Here is a 17268-nt window from a genome sequence, read left to right on the forward strand (position 1 = left end):
GTTTTCGTTTCAATAAAATTTGTAAAATTTTCAAACAAAAAATAAACTAGTAGCTCGCCATTGTTGATGTCAATAATTACACAATGCTCATGGTGCCGAAACCCATAAAATCAGTCGCACCCAAGCGCCAGCAGAGGGCAACAAAACACCAAGAAACACAAGTAACAAATGGACATGACACTGTGCTGTCATTTTAATCTGTTTGAGCAGGGCATGTGCGTTAAATGAGTCAAATATTTTAACGTAATTAATTTAAAATATTAATTACCGCCCGTTAATGCGATCATTTTGACAGCCCAAATTATATTTTATATACAGTACTGTGCAAAACTTTTGCACAGCACTGTTTATTTTTATTATATTATATATGTACAGAATATACTGTATGTATATATTTTCCCCAAGTGGAAGCTTCCATGATCCTAATAAATTTAATAATTAAAAAAAAAAAGTACAGTACTGTGCAAAAGTTTTAGGCAAGTGTCCTGCCTAAAACTTTTGCACAGTACTGTACTTTTTTTTTTTTTTTTTAAACTTTTGTTCCATGAAGAATCCAGAAAAAGGTAATTTGATTGTGGCTGTCTGAAAATCAATTAATTTTTACATTTAGGCATTTCTGCAATCGTCACACTTTTTCTGTTACAAACTGACCCGGCCCCTCATCAGAGAAGGGAAAAGTTATGTGGTCCTCACAGGAAAAAAAATCGGGGACCCCTGCTGTAGAGTGCTGGGGCAAACATTTATTTAAACTTGGGAGGACTGGATGTGAATAGTCATTCCTTCATTCACCCCCTAGTGCTGTCAATGGCAGCCAATGAATTAACAAAGAAGTGACCCAAAAATGCTCAAAAAATCAACTGGAAGTAACCTGGCAATGCCCCAAATTCAACAGGAAGCAACCCAAAAATCTACAGGAAATAATGTAAAATGTACAGGAAGTGACTCAAATATGCCCCAAAACTAACAGGAAGTGACCCAAACTCAAGAGGAACTAATGAACAGTAAGCAGCCTGGAAATGCCCTATAATTAACAGGAATCATTTCTTGTTAATCTACAGCAAAAAATCTAAAATGTACAGGAAATTACCCAAAAATGGATCAAAATTAACAGGAAGTGACCCAAAATCAACAGGAAGTGACTAATAAACGTGAAGAAGCCCGGGCCCGGAAATCCCCAATAATCAACAGGAAATTATCTAAAATGTACAGGACGTTACCCAAAATGGCCCCAAACCAACAGGAAGTGACCCAAAATCAACAGGAAGTGACCCATAAACATGAAAAAGCCCACAAATGCCCTACAATCCACAGGAAATGATTCAAAATGTACAGGAAGTGACCTTGAAATGCCCTCAAATCAACAGGAACTCATGAACAGGAAGCAAACCTGAAATGCCCTATAATGGAAAGGAAATAATATAAAATATAGAGGAAGTAACCAAAAAATACCCCAAAACGCCCAAACTTAAAAAGGAAGCGACCAATGAACAGGAAGAACTCCGGAAATGCTTTAAATTCAACAGGAAGTGACCCCAAAATGGCCCAAAACCAACAAAAAGTGACCCAAAATCAACTGTTAGTCACCTGGAAATGCCCCAAAACTGACAGGAAATGACTCAAACTCAACAGGAAGTGACCAATGAACAGTAAGTGTCCCGGAAATGCCCTGTAATCAACAGGAATCATTTCCTGTTAATCTACAGGAAAATTTTTTAAATGTACAGGTAATTACCCAAAAGTGGATCAATATCAACAGGAAGTGACCCAAAATCAACAGGAAGTGACTAATAAACGTGAAGAAGCCCGGGCCTGGAAATGCCCTGTAATCAACAGGAAATTATCTAACGTGTACAGGAAGTGACCCGAAAATGGCCCAAACCAACAGGAAGTGACCCATAAACACGAAGAAGCCCAGAAATGCCCTACAATCTACAGGAAATGATTCAAAATGTACAGGAAGTGACCTTGAAATGCCCCCAAATCAACAGGATGTGACTCATGAACAGGAAGCAACCCTGGAATGCCTTATGATGGACAGGAAATAATATAAAATACAGAGGAAGTAACCAAAAAATGCCCCAAAACCAACAAACCAAAACCATAGACTCACCCAAACTTAAAAAGGAAGCGACCAATGAACAGGAACAACTCCAGAAATGCCTTATAATCAACAGGAAGTGACGCCAAAATGGCCCAAAACCAACAAAAAGTGACCCAAAATCAACTGTTAGTCACCTGGAAATGCCCCAAAAACTCAAACTCAACAGGAAGTGACCAATTCACAGGAAGTGTCCTGGAAATGCCCTATAATCAACAGGAAATTATCCAAAAATGTACAGGAAGTGACCCCAAAATGCCCCAAAACCAACAGGAAGTGACCCAAAATCAACAGGAAGTCACCTGGAAATGCTCCAAAATCAACAGGAAGTCACCATGAACAGGAAGCAACCCGGAAATGCCCTATAATTAAAAGGGAAATGATTCAAAATGTACAGGAAGTGACCCAAAACCAACTGGAAGACCAAAAGTGACCAAAAATCCACAGGAAATGACATGAAATGCCCCGGTAACCCTAAATCACAACAAAAAGTGACATGGAAAAGCCCCAAAATCTACAGGAAGCAACCCAGAGATACCAGAAAGTCAACAGGAAATGATCCAAAATGAACAGGAAGTGACCCAAAATGAACTCTTTGGCTTCCATTGACAACTATAAACATCCAATTCACTTAAACTAGGAGAACTGGTTGCGAAAGCTCATATTTCAGTGCCACTGACGGTGCTAGACATCAAGCTAGCACATACATACAGTGGGGCGAATAAGTATTTAGTCAACCACCAATTGTGCAAGTTCTCCTACTTGAAAAGATTAGAGAGGCCTGTAATAGTCAACATTGGTAAACCTCAACCATGAGAGACAGAAAGTGGAAAAAAAACCCAGAAAATCCCGTTTTTTAGTTTTTAAAGAATTTATTTCCAAATTAGAGTGGAAAATACGTATTTGGTCACCTACAAACAAGCAACATTTCTGGCTGTCAAAGAGGTCCAACTTCTTCTAACGAGGTCTAATGAGGCTCCACTCGCTACCTGTATTAATGGCACCTGTTTTAACTCATTATCAGAAATAAAATACACCTGTCCACAACCTCAGTCAGTCATACTCCAAACTCCACTATGGCCAAGACCAAAGACCTGCCGAAGGACACCAGAGACAAAATTGTAGACCTGCACCAGGCTGGGAAGACTAAATCCGCACTAAGTAAAAGGCTTGGTGTAAAGAAATCAACTGTGGGAGCAATTATTAGAAAATGGAAGACATATAAGACCACTGATAGTCTCCCTCGTTCTTGGGCTCCACGCAAGATCTCACCCCGTGGCGTCAAAATGATAACAAGAACGGTGAGCAAAAATCCCAGAACCACACGGTTGGGACCTAGTGAATGACCTACAGCAGGGGTCCCCAAACTTTTTCCTGTGAGGGCCACATAACTTTTCCCTTCTCTGATGAGGGGCCGGGTCAGTTTGTAACAGAAAAAGTTTGACGATGGCAGGAGTGCCTAAATGTAAAAATGTCTTGTTTTTCAGAAAGCCACAATCAAATAACCCTTCCTGGATTCTTCACGGAAAAAAAGTTTTTTAAAAAAATTACAATAATAATAATATAATATAATACAATTAGGGCTGTCAAAATTATCGCATTAGCGAGCGGTAATTAATATTTTAAATTAATCACATTAAAATATTTGGCGCATTTAACGCACATGCCCCGCTCAAACAGATTAAAATGACAGCACAGTGTCATGTCCATTTGTTACTTGTGTTTTTTGGTATTTTGTCGCCCTCTGCTGGCGCTTGGGTCAGACTGATTTTATGGGTTTCAGCACCATGAGCATTGTGTAATTATTGACATCAACAATGGCGAACTACTAGTTTATTTTTTGTTTGAAAATTTTACAAATTATTTTAAAACAAAAACATTAAGAGGGGGTTTAATATAACATTTCTATAACTTGCACTAACATTTATCTTTTAAGAACTACAAGTTCTTCTATCCATGGATAGCTTTAACAGAATGTTAATAATGTTAATGCCATCTTGTTGATTTATTGTTATAATAAACATACAGTACTTATGTACAGTATGTTGAATGTATATATCCGTCTTATCTTTCCCTTCCAACAATAATTTACATAAAAAAAGGCATATTTCATAGATGGTTTGAATTGCGATTAATTATGATTAATTTTTAAGCTGTGATTAACTCGATTAAAAATTGTAATCGTTTGACAGCCCTAAATATAATATAATAATATAATATAATAATAACACCATTAATTAAATAGATAATGACAAAATAACCCTCTCTGGATTCTTCACTGAAAAAAGCCAGGAAATAAATAACACTAGTGAGGAAAAAAAAAATGTTCAGGGGGCCGGACCAAATGTGGAGGCGGGCCGTAGTTTGGGGACCCCTGACCTACAGGAAGCTGGGACGACAGTAACAAAGGCTACAATCAGTAACACAATGCGCCGCCCGGGACTCAAATCCTGCACGGCCAGACGTGTCCCCCTGCTGAAGAAAATACACGTCCAGGCCCATCTGCGCTTCACTAGAGCGCATTTGGATGATCCAGAAGTGGACTGGGAGAATGTGTTATGGTCAGATGAAACCAAAATAGAACTTTTGGTAGAAACACAGGTTGTGTTTGGAGGAGAAAGAATACTGAATTGCATCCGAAGAACACCATACCCACTGTGAAGCACGAGGGTTGAAACATCATGCTTTGGGGCTGTTTTTCTGCAAAGGGACCGGGACGACTGATCTGTGTAAAGGAAAGAATGAATGGGCCATGTATCGAGAGATTTTGAGTGAAAATCTCCTTCCGTCAGCAAGGGCATTGAAGATGAGACGTGGCTGGGTCTTTCAGCGTGTCAATGATCCCAAACACACACCGGGGCAACAAATGAGTGGCTTCGTGAGAAGCATTTCAAGGTCCTGGAGTGGCCTAGCCAGTCTCCAGATCTCAACCCCATAGAAATTCTGCGGAGGGATTTGAAAGTCCGTGTTGCCCATCGACAGCCCCAAAACATCACTGCTCTTGAGGAGATCTGCATGGAGGAATGGGCCAAAATACCAGCAACAGTGTGTGGAAAAGCTTGTTAAGAGTTACAGAAAACGTTTGGCCTCCGTTACTGCCAACAAAGGGTACATAACAAAGTATTGAGAAACTTTTGGTATTGACCAAATACTTATTTTTCACCATGATTTGCAAATAAATTCTTTAAAAATCAAACAATGTGATTTTCTGGGGTTTTTTCCACATTCTGTCTCTCATGGTTGAGGTTTACCCATGTTGACAATTAGAGGCCTCTAATATTTTCAAGTGGGAGAACTTGCACAATTAGTGGTTGACTAAATATTTATTTGCCCCACTGTATCTAAATTCGCATGAATGTGGCCTTGAACCACACCCCTGACGTAGCCTAATGCTAGCATAGCAAAATCTGTTGTGGACAACAGGTCTTTATGGGGTTAACTGCGTTTTCTTTTTAATGACAAAAACAGTTACCTGCCCTAGAAAGGGTTAAAATACAAACACAGTTTATACGCTCTTTTTGTCCTTGACGTCGGGAGGCGTGCCCCCAGTGGTCCCGAAATAAATACAAATGGAAAAAAATAGGCACAATTTCTGGCGTTAGCACGAAACAAGTTAGCGCGCGCGGTCACGACAACAACACCACGATTCAGCGTTTTGATGGGCTTTTTTCTTTTTACATCACGGCCCGACGTCATCTGAGGAGGCGGAGCTTTCCGAGCGCACGTCCTTAGCGCCGCCCGGTGACTTGCCGTGTTTAGAACTGGACTTCCTCAGCATGCGCACCTGTGAGAGAAAAAAAAAATCCAATGCTAATGCTCATGCTAATGTTAATGCTAATTCGTTTAATCCATTGGAGGCCGTAGTTTTTGACCTGTGAGAGAAAAAAAACCCAATGCTAATGGTAAAGCTAATGCTAACTTGTTTAATTCGTTGGCTGCCATAGTTTATTGACCTTGTGTCCCGCCGCGGAGACGACGATGTGTCCCGGAGCTTGCAGCCAAGGTTCTCCGTCCACTTGGACCGGGCAAGTTTTCTTCAGCGTCACGCGCATGTAATTCCCTTGAGCGATACGAATGCCGGAACGCAGGCCGCTCTGCACCTGACCCTGCAGAGACAAAGGAGCATTCGGGCGACGTCCGAGGAGCCGAGAGCGGGAGAACTCACCATGTGGACCACGCCGGTGACGCCCACCACTTCAAGTAAACCGTCAGACATGCTGGGTTTGGCGTATCGAGCATCCCCCTCGGAACCCCAGAGGTCGGCGCCGGAGCCCCAGCTAGCGGGAACGCACGCGGGGTGAGTTGAGGCGAGCGGGGTGCCGTGAGCGGGCTCGTCTTCACCTGGGAATGTTCAGGAAAATGAGGCCTTCGATGCTGGGGAGCGGCACGTCCCGGTCGTCCACGCGCAGCTGCAGTTCCCGGTGCAGACTCCTGGTGGCACTGATCTTCTGCAGGCCCACCTTCACGTACACGCCCTTGTTGTGGAACCTGGGAAGCAAACGGTGAGTGCGATGAGTTTATGACAAGTAGACATCCAATCCGTTGGAAGTGGGAGGGGAAGGGGGAGGGTCCCTCCCAGGAGGGTCCCTCCCACTTCCAACGGATTGGTCGTTTATGGGCAGCCGCCAATGCCAGGAAACTCTGGGGCAGTTTACATCATTTCCTGTTCATTTTCGGTCACTTCCTGTTTGCTTTGGGGCATTGACGGGTCACTTCCTGTTGATTTTGGGTTACTAGGCCATTTCACGTCATTCACATTGATTTTCAGACAGTCACTTCCTTTTACTTCTGGGGCATTTACAGGTCACTTCCTGTTGATTTTGGGGCACTTCCACGTCACTTCCTGTTGATTTTGGGTTACTGGGGCATTTCACATCATTTCCTGTTGATTTCGGTCACTTCCTGTTTGCTTTGGTGCATTGACGGGTCACTTCCTGTTGATTTTGGGGCATTTACAGGTCACTTCCTGTTATTTTGGGTTACTAGGACATTTCACGTCATTCACATTGATTTTCAGACAGTCACTTCCTTTTGCTTCAGGGGCATTTACAGGTCACTTCCTGTTGATTTTGGGGCACTTCCAAGTCACTTCCTGTTGATTTTGGGTTTCTAGGGCATTCCACATCATTTCCTGTTGATTTTCGGTCACTTCCTGTTTGCTTTGGGGCATTGACGGGTCACTTCCTGTTGACTTTGGGGCAATTAGAGGTCACTTCCTGTTTGCTTTGGGGCATTGAAGGGTCACTTCCTGTTGACTTTGGGGCAATTGGAGGTCACTCCCTGATGATTTTGAGGTATTTACAGGTCACTTCCTGTTGATTTTGGGTTACTGGGGCATTCCACATCATTTCCTGTTGATTTTCGGTCACTTCCTGTTTGCTTTGTGGCATTGACGGGTCACTTCCTGTTGATTTTGAGGCATTTACAGGTCACTTCCTGTTGATTTTGGGTTACTAGGCCATTTCACGTCATTCACATTGATTTTCAGACAGTCACTTCCTTTTACTTCTGGGGCATTTACAGGTCACTTCCTGTTGATTTTAGGGCACTTCCAAGTCACTTCCTGTTGATTTTGTGTTTCTGGGGAATTTCACATCATTTCCTATGGATTTTTGTTCGCTTTGTCTTGATTCGGGGGCATTTACAGGGCACTTCCTGTTGATTTTGAGGCATTTACAGGTCACTTCCTGTTGATATTGGGTTACTAGGCCATTTCACGTCATTCACGTTGATTTTCAGAGTCACTTTCTTTTCCTTCTCGGGCATTCACAGGTCACTTCCTGTTGATTTTGGGGCACTTCCACGTGACTTCCTGTTGATTTTGGGTTACTTGGGCATTTCACATCATTTCCTGTTGATTTTCGGGCACTTCCTGTTTGCTTTGGTGCATTGACGGGTCACTTCCTGTTGACTTTGGGGCATTGACGGGTCACTTCCTGTTGATTTTGGGGCACTTCCACGTTACTTCCTGTTGATTTTGGGTTACTTGGGCATTTCGCATCATTTCCTGTTGATTTTCAGTCACTTCCTGTTGACTTTGGGGCAATTAGAGGTCACTTCCTGCTGATTTTGAGGCATTTACAGGACACTTCCTGTTGATTTTGGGGCATTAACAGGTCACTTCCTATTGATTTTGGGTTACTAGGCCATTTCACGTCACACACGTTGATTTTGAGTCACTTCCTTTTCCGTTTGGGGCATTTACAGGTCACTTCCTGTTGATTTAGGGTTACTGGGGCATTTCACGTCATTTCCTGTTGATTTTTGGTCACTTCCTGTTGATTTTGGGGCATTTACGGGTCACTTTCTGTTCATTTTGGGTTAGTGGGGCATTTCACGTTACTTCCTGTTGATTTTGGGGCATTTACAGGTTATTTGCTATTGATTTTGGGGCATCTATGGGTCAATTCCTGTTGATTTTCAGTCACTTCCTGTTTATTCTGGGCCACTTACAGGTCACTTCCTGTTGATTTTGGAGCATTTAAAGGTTCCATCCTGTTGATTTTGTTTTTACTTCTTGTTGATTTTGGGGCATTTACAGGGCACTTCCTGTTGATTTTAGGTTACTGGGACATTTCACGTCACTTCCTTTTCCTTTCGGGGCAATTATGAGTCACTTCCCGTTGATTTTGCTTTACTGGGCCATTTCACGTTATTTCCAATCGATTTTAGGGAATTTATTGGTCACTTCCTGTTGATTTTGGAGCATTTACGGGTCAATTCCCGTTGATTTTGGGTTACTGAGGCATTTCATGCCATTTCCTTATGATTTTCAGTCACTTCCTATTTATTCTGGGCCAATTACAGGTCACTTTGTTGCTTTTGTAGCATTTAAAGGTTCCATCCTGTTGATTTTGTCTTATTTCTTGTTGATTTTGGGGCATTTACAGGTCACTTTTTGTTGATTTTAGGTTACTGGGACATTTCACGTCATTTCCATTCGATTTTCGGTCACTTCCTTTTCCTTTTGGGGCAATTACGAGTCATTTCCAGTTGATTTTGGGTTACTGGGGCATTTCACGTGACTTCCTGTTGATTTGGGGGCGTTTACATGTCACTCCATGTTGAGTTTGGGTAACTGAAAAGGAAGTGACTCAAGAATATCCCCAAATGAATAAGAAGTGACTCTAAATCAATCTGCAAATGCCCTAAAATGAACAGGAAGTGACCTGTAAATGCTCACAAAAGACTGGCGGCGAATGCTCTGGTTCAGTGCCATTGACGGTGCTAGATGTCCAATCCACTCAAAATGAAATGGATGTGTAGCGGCATCAAGTGAGCCAACGTAGACACTATTCCTAAGTAGATAAAAAAGTAAAAAATAGTCAAATTAAATATGTTTTTTTCAAGAACTCTTACAGTGTTTCTCCATTAATGGTTATCATTTTTGACCAAAAAAAGCTTCCTCAAATTGCCCAAATTTAACCTGAAAATGCCCCAAATTATTAGAAAGTAACACAAAATTAAATATTTGTTTTTTTCAAGAACTTTTACAGTGTTTCTCAATTGATGGTTATTATTTTTGACCAAAAAAGCTTCCTCAAATTGCTCAAATTTAACAGGAAGTGACCTCAAATGTACAGCAAGTGACCTGTAAATCCCCCAAACTATTAGAAAGTAACACAAAATTAAATATTCGTTTTTTCAAGAACTCTTACAGTGTTTCTCCACTGATGGTTATTATTTTTTACCAAAAAAGCTTCCTCAAATTGCCCAAATTTAACAGGAAGTGACCTAAAATGTACAGGAAGTGACCTAAAAATGCCCCAAATTATTAGAAAGTAACCCAAAATTAAATATTTGTTTTTTTCAAGAACTTTTACAGTGTTTCTCAATTGATGGTTATTATTTTTGACCAAAAAAGCTTCCTCAAATTGCTCAAATTTAACAGGAAGTGACCTAAAATGTACAGGAAGTGACCTGAAAATGCCCCAAATTATTAGAAAGTAACCCAAAATTAAAAATGTGTTTTTTTCAAGAACTTTTACAGTGTTTATCAATTGATGGTTATTATTTTTGACCAAAAAAGCTTCCTCAAATTGCCCAAATTTAACAGGAAGTGACCTAAAATGTACAGGAAGTGACCTGAAAATGCCCCAAATTATTAGAAAGTAACCCAAAATTAAATATGTTTTTTTCAAGAACTTTGACAGTGTTTCTCAATTGATGGTTATTATTTTTGACCAAAAAAAGCTTCCTCAAATTGCTCAAATTTAACAGGAAGTGACCTAAAATGTACAGCAAGTGACCTGTAAATCCCCCAAACTATTAGAAAATAACCCAAAATTAAATATTTGTTTTTTTTCAAGAACTCTTACAGTGTTTCTCCATTGATTTGCTCCAAAATTACCATTAAGTGACCAAAATGTACAGGAAGTGACCCGGGAAAGCCCCAAATCATTACAAAGTAACACAAATTATTATTATTATTATAAACTCTTTCGGCTGTTTTCCACTAGTGGTCATTGTTTTTGACAAAAAAGCTCCCTCAATTTGCCCCAAAATGAACAGGAAGCGACTTGTAAATGCCCACAAAAGACTGGCGCCGAATGCTCCGGTTCAGTGCCATTGACGGTGCTAGATGTCCAATCCACTCGAAATGAAATGGATGTGTAGCGCCGTCAAGTGAGCCAACGTAGACACTATTCCTAAGTAGTATCGAAATGGCGTACAGGCATACCTGCTGCTGAATTTATTAGGATGGTCCTGGCGAGCCTGGTGGAAGTCCAGGCTCAGCTCGGCATCGATACCCACGCCCAAGTAGTTGTTCATGTGGACGATCTGGAAGAATGAAAGACGTCAGCTGCCGACGTTTTTTTTTTTTTTTTTCATGCTAATTTTTACCTTGGGCGCTTCCAGGAAGATCTCAGATCCGTCGCACGCGAGGTCCCGCGCGTCCAGCAGGACGGTCCAGCGGTCCATCAGAACCTCCTCCGCCTGATCCACGCCGTCCAGGACCCGGCTCGGGTCCTCGCCGCCGTAACCCGGGCCCCAGCGCAGCACGCGAGACAGGTCGTTACCTTTGGGAAGGAGCGGCGTTAGCCCCGAGCGCCGTGACGCGGCAAGCGCCGGTTTACCTGTTCCGAGCGGCACGATGGCGACGGGCGGCTCGCGGCAGACCAGACTGTAACGTAGGTCATCCAAAGCGTTTAGGACCCAGCCCACCGTACCGTCGCCTCCGCAGATCAACACGCGGAAGCTGGGAATGGCCCGGAAAGTGTGGAGGCTGCAAAAGTAGGGGTGGGAACCTCTGGGTATTTTAGGAAATTCTACAATACAACTAATAAACAGAATGACTAGTAGATGTCCAATCCGTTTAAAGTGGGATTGATGGCAACAACTGAACATTCTATAGCTGTCAGTGGCAGACAATGCCAGGCAGGTCAATTCCTATTGATATTGAGTTACTGGGGCATTTCATGTCATTTCCTGTTGTTTTTTTTGTCACTTCCTGTTGATTTTGGAGCATTTACAGGTCACTATTATGTTGATTTTGGGTTACTGAGGCATTTCATGTCATTTCCTGTTGATTTTCAGTCACTTCCTGTTGATTTGGGGCCATTTTCAGGTCATTTCTTTTAGATTTTGGGTTTCTGGGGCATTTTATGTCATTTCCTGTTGAGTTTCACTCACTTCCTTTTGATTTTTTGACATTTAATGGTCACTTCCTGTTGATTTTGGGGCCCTTATACATCACTTCCTGTTGATTTTGGGTTACTGGGGCAGTTCACGTCATCTCCTGTTGATTTTCAGTCACTTCCTGTTTATTTTGTGGCATTTATAGGTTGCTTCCTGTTGATTTTGGTGCATTTAAAGGTCACTTCCTGTTGATTTTGGTGCATTTACAGGTCACTTCCTGTTGATTTTGGGTGACTGGGGAATTTCACGTCATTTCCTGTTGATTTTCTGTCACTTTCTGATGATTTTGGGACATTTACTGGTCACTTCCTGTGGGTTCTGGGTTACTGGGCCATGACACGTCATTTCCTGTTGATTTTAGGGCACATACTGGTCACTTCCTGTTGATTCGGGGGCATTTACTGGTCACTTACTGTTGAGCCTGGGTTACTGAGGCATTTCACGTTATTATAGTGTTGATTTTCGGTCACTTCTTACTGATTTCGGGCATTTACGGGTCACTTTCTGTTGATTTTAGGTCATTGGTAGGTCACCTCCTATTGATTTTGGATTACTGGGGCATTTCACGTCATTTTCTGTTAATTTTTGGTATTTCACTGTTGATTTTGGGGCATTTACAGGTTCACTTCCTGTTGATTTTGGGGCATTTACAGGTTCACTTTTGATTTGGGGGCATTTACAGGTTCACTTTCTGTTGATTTTGGGTTACTGAGGCATTTCAAGTCATTTCCTGTTGATTTTCGGTCACTTCCTGTTGATTTTTGGGCATTTGTAGGTCACTTCCTGTTGATTTTGGGTAACTGGAGCATTTCACGTCATTACCTGTTGATTTTCGGTCACTTCCTGTTGATTTTGGGCCATTTACAGGCCATTTCCTTTAGATTTTGGGTTTCTGGGGCATTTTATGTCATTTCCTGATGAGTTTCAGTCACTTCCTTTTGATTTTTGGACATTTAATGGTCACTTCCTGTTGATTCTGGGTGACTGGGCCATGACACGTCATTTCCTGTTGATTTTGGGGCACATACTGGTCACTTCCTGTTGATTTTGGGGCATTTACTGGTCACTTACTGTTGATCTTGGGTTACTGAGGCATTTCACGTTATTTTAGTGTTGATTTTCGGTCACTTCTTATTGATTTTGGGCATTAACGGGTCACTTTCTGTTGATTTTAGGTCATTGGTAGGTCACTTCCAAATGATTTTGGTTTATTGGGGCATTTCACGTCATTTTCTGTTGATTTTTAGTGTTTCACTGTTGATTTTGAGATACTTACAGGTCACTTCCTGTTGATTTTGGGTTACTGAGGCATTTCAAGTCATTTCCAGTTGATTTCCGGTCACTTCCTGTTGATTTTTGGGCATTTGTAGGTCCCTTCCTGTCGATTTTGGGTAACTGGGGCATTTCACGTCATTACCTGTTGATTTTCGGTCACTTCCTGTTGATTTTGGAGCATTTACAGGGGACTTCCTGTTGGACTATAGGTTATTGGGCCATTAGCGGGTCACTTCCTGTTAAATTTAGGGCATTTACAGGTCACTTCCTTTTGATTTCTGGGCATTTACAGGTCACTTCCTGTTGATTTTGGGTTACTGAGGCATTTCAAGTCATTTCCTGTTGATTTTCGGTCACTTCCTGTTGATTTTGGAGCATTTACAGGTGACTTCCTGTTGGACTATATGTTATTGAGCCATTGACAGGTCACTTACTGTTAATTTTGGGGCATTTACAGGTCAATTTCTGTTGGATTTTAGGTTACTGGGCATAAACAGTAACTTCCTGTTGATTTTGGGGCATTTACACATCAATTCCTGTTCCTATTTTGTGTTACTGAAAAAGAAGTGAATCAAGAATGTCCCCCAATGAATAGAAAGTGATTCAAAATCAACAGGAAGTAACCTGTAAATACCCTAAAATGAACAGGAAATGCCCAAAAGGTTCTGAATGCTCTAGTTTCAATGCCACTGACAGTGCTAGACCTCCAATCCAGTCAAAATGAATTGGACGTCTAGCACCGTAAGTGAGCGAACGTATGTCGTAACGTATGTCTATGTTGTCACACCCCTAACAGTAATTGAGGATAATTTTGCATCGTCTTTGTTAACTCCTTGACTGCAATTTTGACTGGGAGTATGCTGTTAGTTCTGACGAGTATGAAAAAGCAAGACGTTTGAAAATGTAGTCACCCCGGCAGTGGCCCTCCCTGAGACAAGTCAAAGACTTGGTGCGGATTGAGAATCTTGCGGAAGCCGTAGAGAAGCTCTTTTCCCTTCAGTCCGCCGCTCTTGGTGTTGACGAACACCAGCAGGGGGCGCACATCCTCATCCAGAAGGCTGACCTGTTAACAACAACATGACACACCAGGTCAACCCTTAATAATAGGGGGGTGAATCTTTCGCTCCACGTTACCTGGACGTCCGGGACGACGAGCGAAGTGAGCGACTTGTTGTCCACGCGGGTGTCTTTGGCCAACATGAAGAGGCGCTCGGCTTCGGAGAAACACGTCACCCGCAGGGCCACCGCGCCTGAACGAACAACGGCGAGTAAGAAGTGACAAGCCGGAGAGCCCGAAGAGCGTCTCACCTTGGCTGGCGTACACGTGGCTGATGTCCACCAGGTGACCTGCCGAGAAAAAGGGCGTGAAGAAGCAAAAGGGAGCATAAGCATAGGGACGGGCGGGAGCGTACTCACTTTTGACGCTCAGGTGTTCCAGCATGAGCTGCCAGTAGTCTTCTTTGTCCGGCAGGTTTGGCAGCCCTCCAATCAGCAGGCTGATCTGCACCTCTTGGCTCCGCCTCTCTGCCACGTAGAAACGAGTCTGGTGCATCTGGCGCAAAGACACCTGGGCGCGAGATGACACGTTACAGCCAAAACGTCGTCCTTGTGGTCATGATTCTAAAATTTCTACTCAATATCGACACTCACATATAATAAATACCATTTTCCATACATAAATAATTTCTTTTTTTTTTAAAAATTGTGACAAAAAAAAGCTTCCTCAATTTGCCACAAAATTAATAGGAAGTGACCCAAAATGTACAGGAAGTGACCTGTAAATGCACCAAACCATCAGAAAGTAACACAAAATTAAATATTTGTTTTTTTCAAGAACTCTTACAGTGTTTCTCTATTAATGGTTATTATTTTTGACCAAAAAAGCTTTCTCAAATTGCCCAAATTTAACAGGAAGTGACCTAAAATGTACAGGAAGTAACCTGTAAATGCCCCAAACCAACAGAAAGTAAAACAAAATTAATTATTTGGGGGTTTTTTTCCCCAAGAACTCTTACAGTGTTTCTCAATTGATGGTTATTATTTTTGACCAAAAAAAAAAGCTTCCTCAAATTGCCCAAATTAACAGGAAGTGACCCAAAATGTATAGGGAGTGACCTGTACATGCCCCAAACCATCAGAAAGTAACACAAAATTATTATTATTTTTTTTTTCAAGAACTCTTACACGGTTTCTCCATTGATGGTTATTATTTTTTACCAAAAAGGCTTCCTCAAATTGCCCAAATTAACAGGAAGTGACCCAAAATGTAAAGGGAGCGACTCGGTTATGTCCCAGATCATCAGAAAGTAACCCCAAATTATTTTTTATTAACTCTTTCAGCATTTCTTAACTGGTGGTCATTATTTTTGACAAAATAAGCTGGAGTGATTTGCTCCAAAATTACCATTAAGTGACCAAAATGTACAGGAAGTGACCCGGGAAAGCCCCAAATCATTACAAAATAACACAAATTATTATTTTAAACTCTTTCGGCGGTTTTCCACTAGTGGTCATTGTTTTTGACAAAAAATGCTCCCTCAATTTGCCCCAAAATTAACAGGGAGTGACCAGAAATGTCCAGGAAATTACCTGAGAATGCCCGAAATCATTAGAATGTACACCAAATTAATGTGTTTTTTTGTTGTTGTTTTTCTTTTACTAACTTTTTTCATTGGTGGTTATTATTTTTGACAGAAAATAAAACTTCCTCAAATTGTCCAAAATTAACAGGAAAATACTCGTAATGGGAGTGACCCAGGAATGTCCCAAATCCTCATCAAGTATCATAGTATTTTTTTTATTTTTTATTATTAACTCCATCGGTGTTTCTCCACTAATGGTCATTATTTTTGACAAAAAAGCTGGAGTGGTTTGCTACAAAATTAACATTAAGTGACCAAAATGTACAGGAAGTGACACGAGAATGCCCCACATCATTAGTAAGTACACAAAATTAATGTGTGCGTTTTTTTAAATAAATTTTTACATTGGTGGTTATCATTTTTGACAGAAAAAAGCTTCCTCAAATTGCCCAAAATTAACAGGAAGTGCCCCAAAACCCAAAATGTAACAGGAGTTACCCAGGAATGTCCCAAATCATCATAAAGTATTACAGTATAAAAGTGTTTTGTTGTTGTTTTTTTCGGAACTCCGTCAGTGTTTCTCTACTAGTGGTCATTATTTTTGACAAAAAAAAGGTGGAGTGATTTGCTCCAAAATTAACATTAAGTGACCGAAATTTACAGGAAGTGACCCAGAATGCCCCAAATCATCAAAAAGTAACCCAAAATTAAATATATTTCTTTTACAAACTCTGTTTCTCTGCGAGTGATGACTGCCCCCCCCCCCAAAAAACTCATTTGCCCCAAAATCATATTGTGTTCTATTGGATTGACTCATTCAGTGTAATTGTTTTTGACCAAAACAGCTTCCTCAATTTGTCCCAAAATGTACAGGAAATGAACCGGAAAGGCGGGAATGCCCCAAATCATCAGAAAGTAAAAATTGAATGTTTTTTTTTTTGTTTGATTTTTTTATTGACTCAGAGTTATTCCATTGGTGTTGATTATTTTGGACCAAAAAAGCTTTCTCAAATTGCCCCAAAATATACAGGAAGTGACCCGGGAATGCCCCGAATCATTCAATAGTAACACAAAATGAAATGTTTGTTTTGTTTTAACACTTTAAGTGTTATTGTATTGGTGGTTATTATTTTTGACCAAAAAAAGCTTCCCCGAATTGCCCATAAATGTACAGGAAGTGACCCGGGAATGTCCCAAATCAACAGAAAGTAACCCCAAAATCATATTGTGTTATATCGTAACAACTCATTCAGTGTCATTATTTTTCACCAAAAAAAGGTTCCTAAAATGCTCCAAAATGTATAGGAAGTAAATGCCCCAAAAGCAACAGACTGACCTTCCTGATTTCGCGCAGTCTGTCCAGAATGTTCTGCTGCGGCGCCAGCGTTTGGCTCTGCACTAAGGACGCACAGACATCGCAGGGGGTCGTGACATTTGTAGCTGAAGAACCAGAGGGTCAGGGGTCACCGACCTTGTCTGCCATTCATGAGAACTTCCCGCAGGTCAAATCCAGTCAAGTCTTCTTTCTGGAAGGAATACGAAAAAAAATTACTATTGGCCTGGTAAAAACCTATTCCTATTACAGAAATTATAATATTCTAAAGTTTTATTTTAATTGATTCATATTCTTCTAATTTATATTGAAAAAAAGTTTTTAAAACTGATTTTTTTTTC

General features: G+C 41.1%; 1 protein-coding gene and 1 long non-coding RNA gene across 3 annotated transcripts in view; one reads left to right on the forward strand and one right to left on the reverse strand.

The window, feature by feature from the left end:
* Positions 1 to 522: 522 nt before the first annotated feature.
* The window catches only part of LOC130923703 (diacylglycerol kinase theta-like), a 34363-nt gene continuing 17617 nt past the window's right edge, over positions 523 to 17268 (reverse strand). For both annotated transcript variants that reach the window (XM_057849616.1, XM_057849613.1), the window contains exons 11-23: positions 17066 to 17120; positions 16931 to 16992; positions 14429 to 14579; positions 14321 to 14359; positions 14147 to 14262; positions 13924 to 14075; positions 11176 to 11324; positions 10943 to 11118; positions 10779 to 10879; positions 6440 to 6586; positions 6264 to 6375; positions 6052 to 6204; positions 523 to 5882 (exon numbers count right to left, since the gene is read on the reverse strand). In XM_057849616.1, coding sequence (XP_057705599.1) covers positions 5778 to 5882; positions 6052 to 6204; positions 6264 to 6375; positions 6440 to 6586; positions 10779 to 10879; positions 10943 to 11118; positions 11176 to 11324; positions 13924 to 14075; positions 14147 to 14262; positions 14321 to 14359; positions 14429 to 14579; positions 16931 to 16992; positions 17066 to 17120 — 1518 coding nt within the window. In that variant the 3' untranslated portion in view covers positions 523 to 5777. The remainder of the gene's footprint in view (positions 5883 to 6051; positions 6205 to 6263; positions 6376 to 6439; positions 6587 to 10778; positions 10880 to 10942; positions 11119 to 11175; positions 11325 to 13923; positions 14076 to 14146; positions 14263 to 14320; positions 14360 to 14428; positions 14580 to 16930; positions 16993 to 17065; positions 17121 to 17268) is intronic.
* On the forward strand, positions 5319 to 17103 carry LOC130923707 (uncharacterized). Its single transcript, XR_009064761.1, has 3 exons — positions 5319 to 6395; positions 6454 to 6600; positions 10958 to 17103. It is a non-coding gene; the product is annotated as an uncharacterized LOC130923707 (long non-coding RNA).

This window comes from Corythoichthys intestinalis, chromosome 11 (genome assembly GCF_030265065.1).
Source record: "Corythoichthys intestinalis isolate RoL2023-P3 chromosome 11, ASM3026506v1, whole genome shotgun sequence".
Taxonomy (NCBI): domain Eukaryota; kingdom Metazoa; phylum Chordata; class Actinopteri; order Syngnathiformes; family Syngnathidae; genus Corythoichthys; species Corythoichthys intestinalis.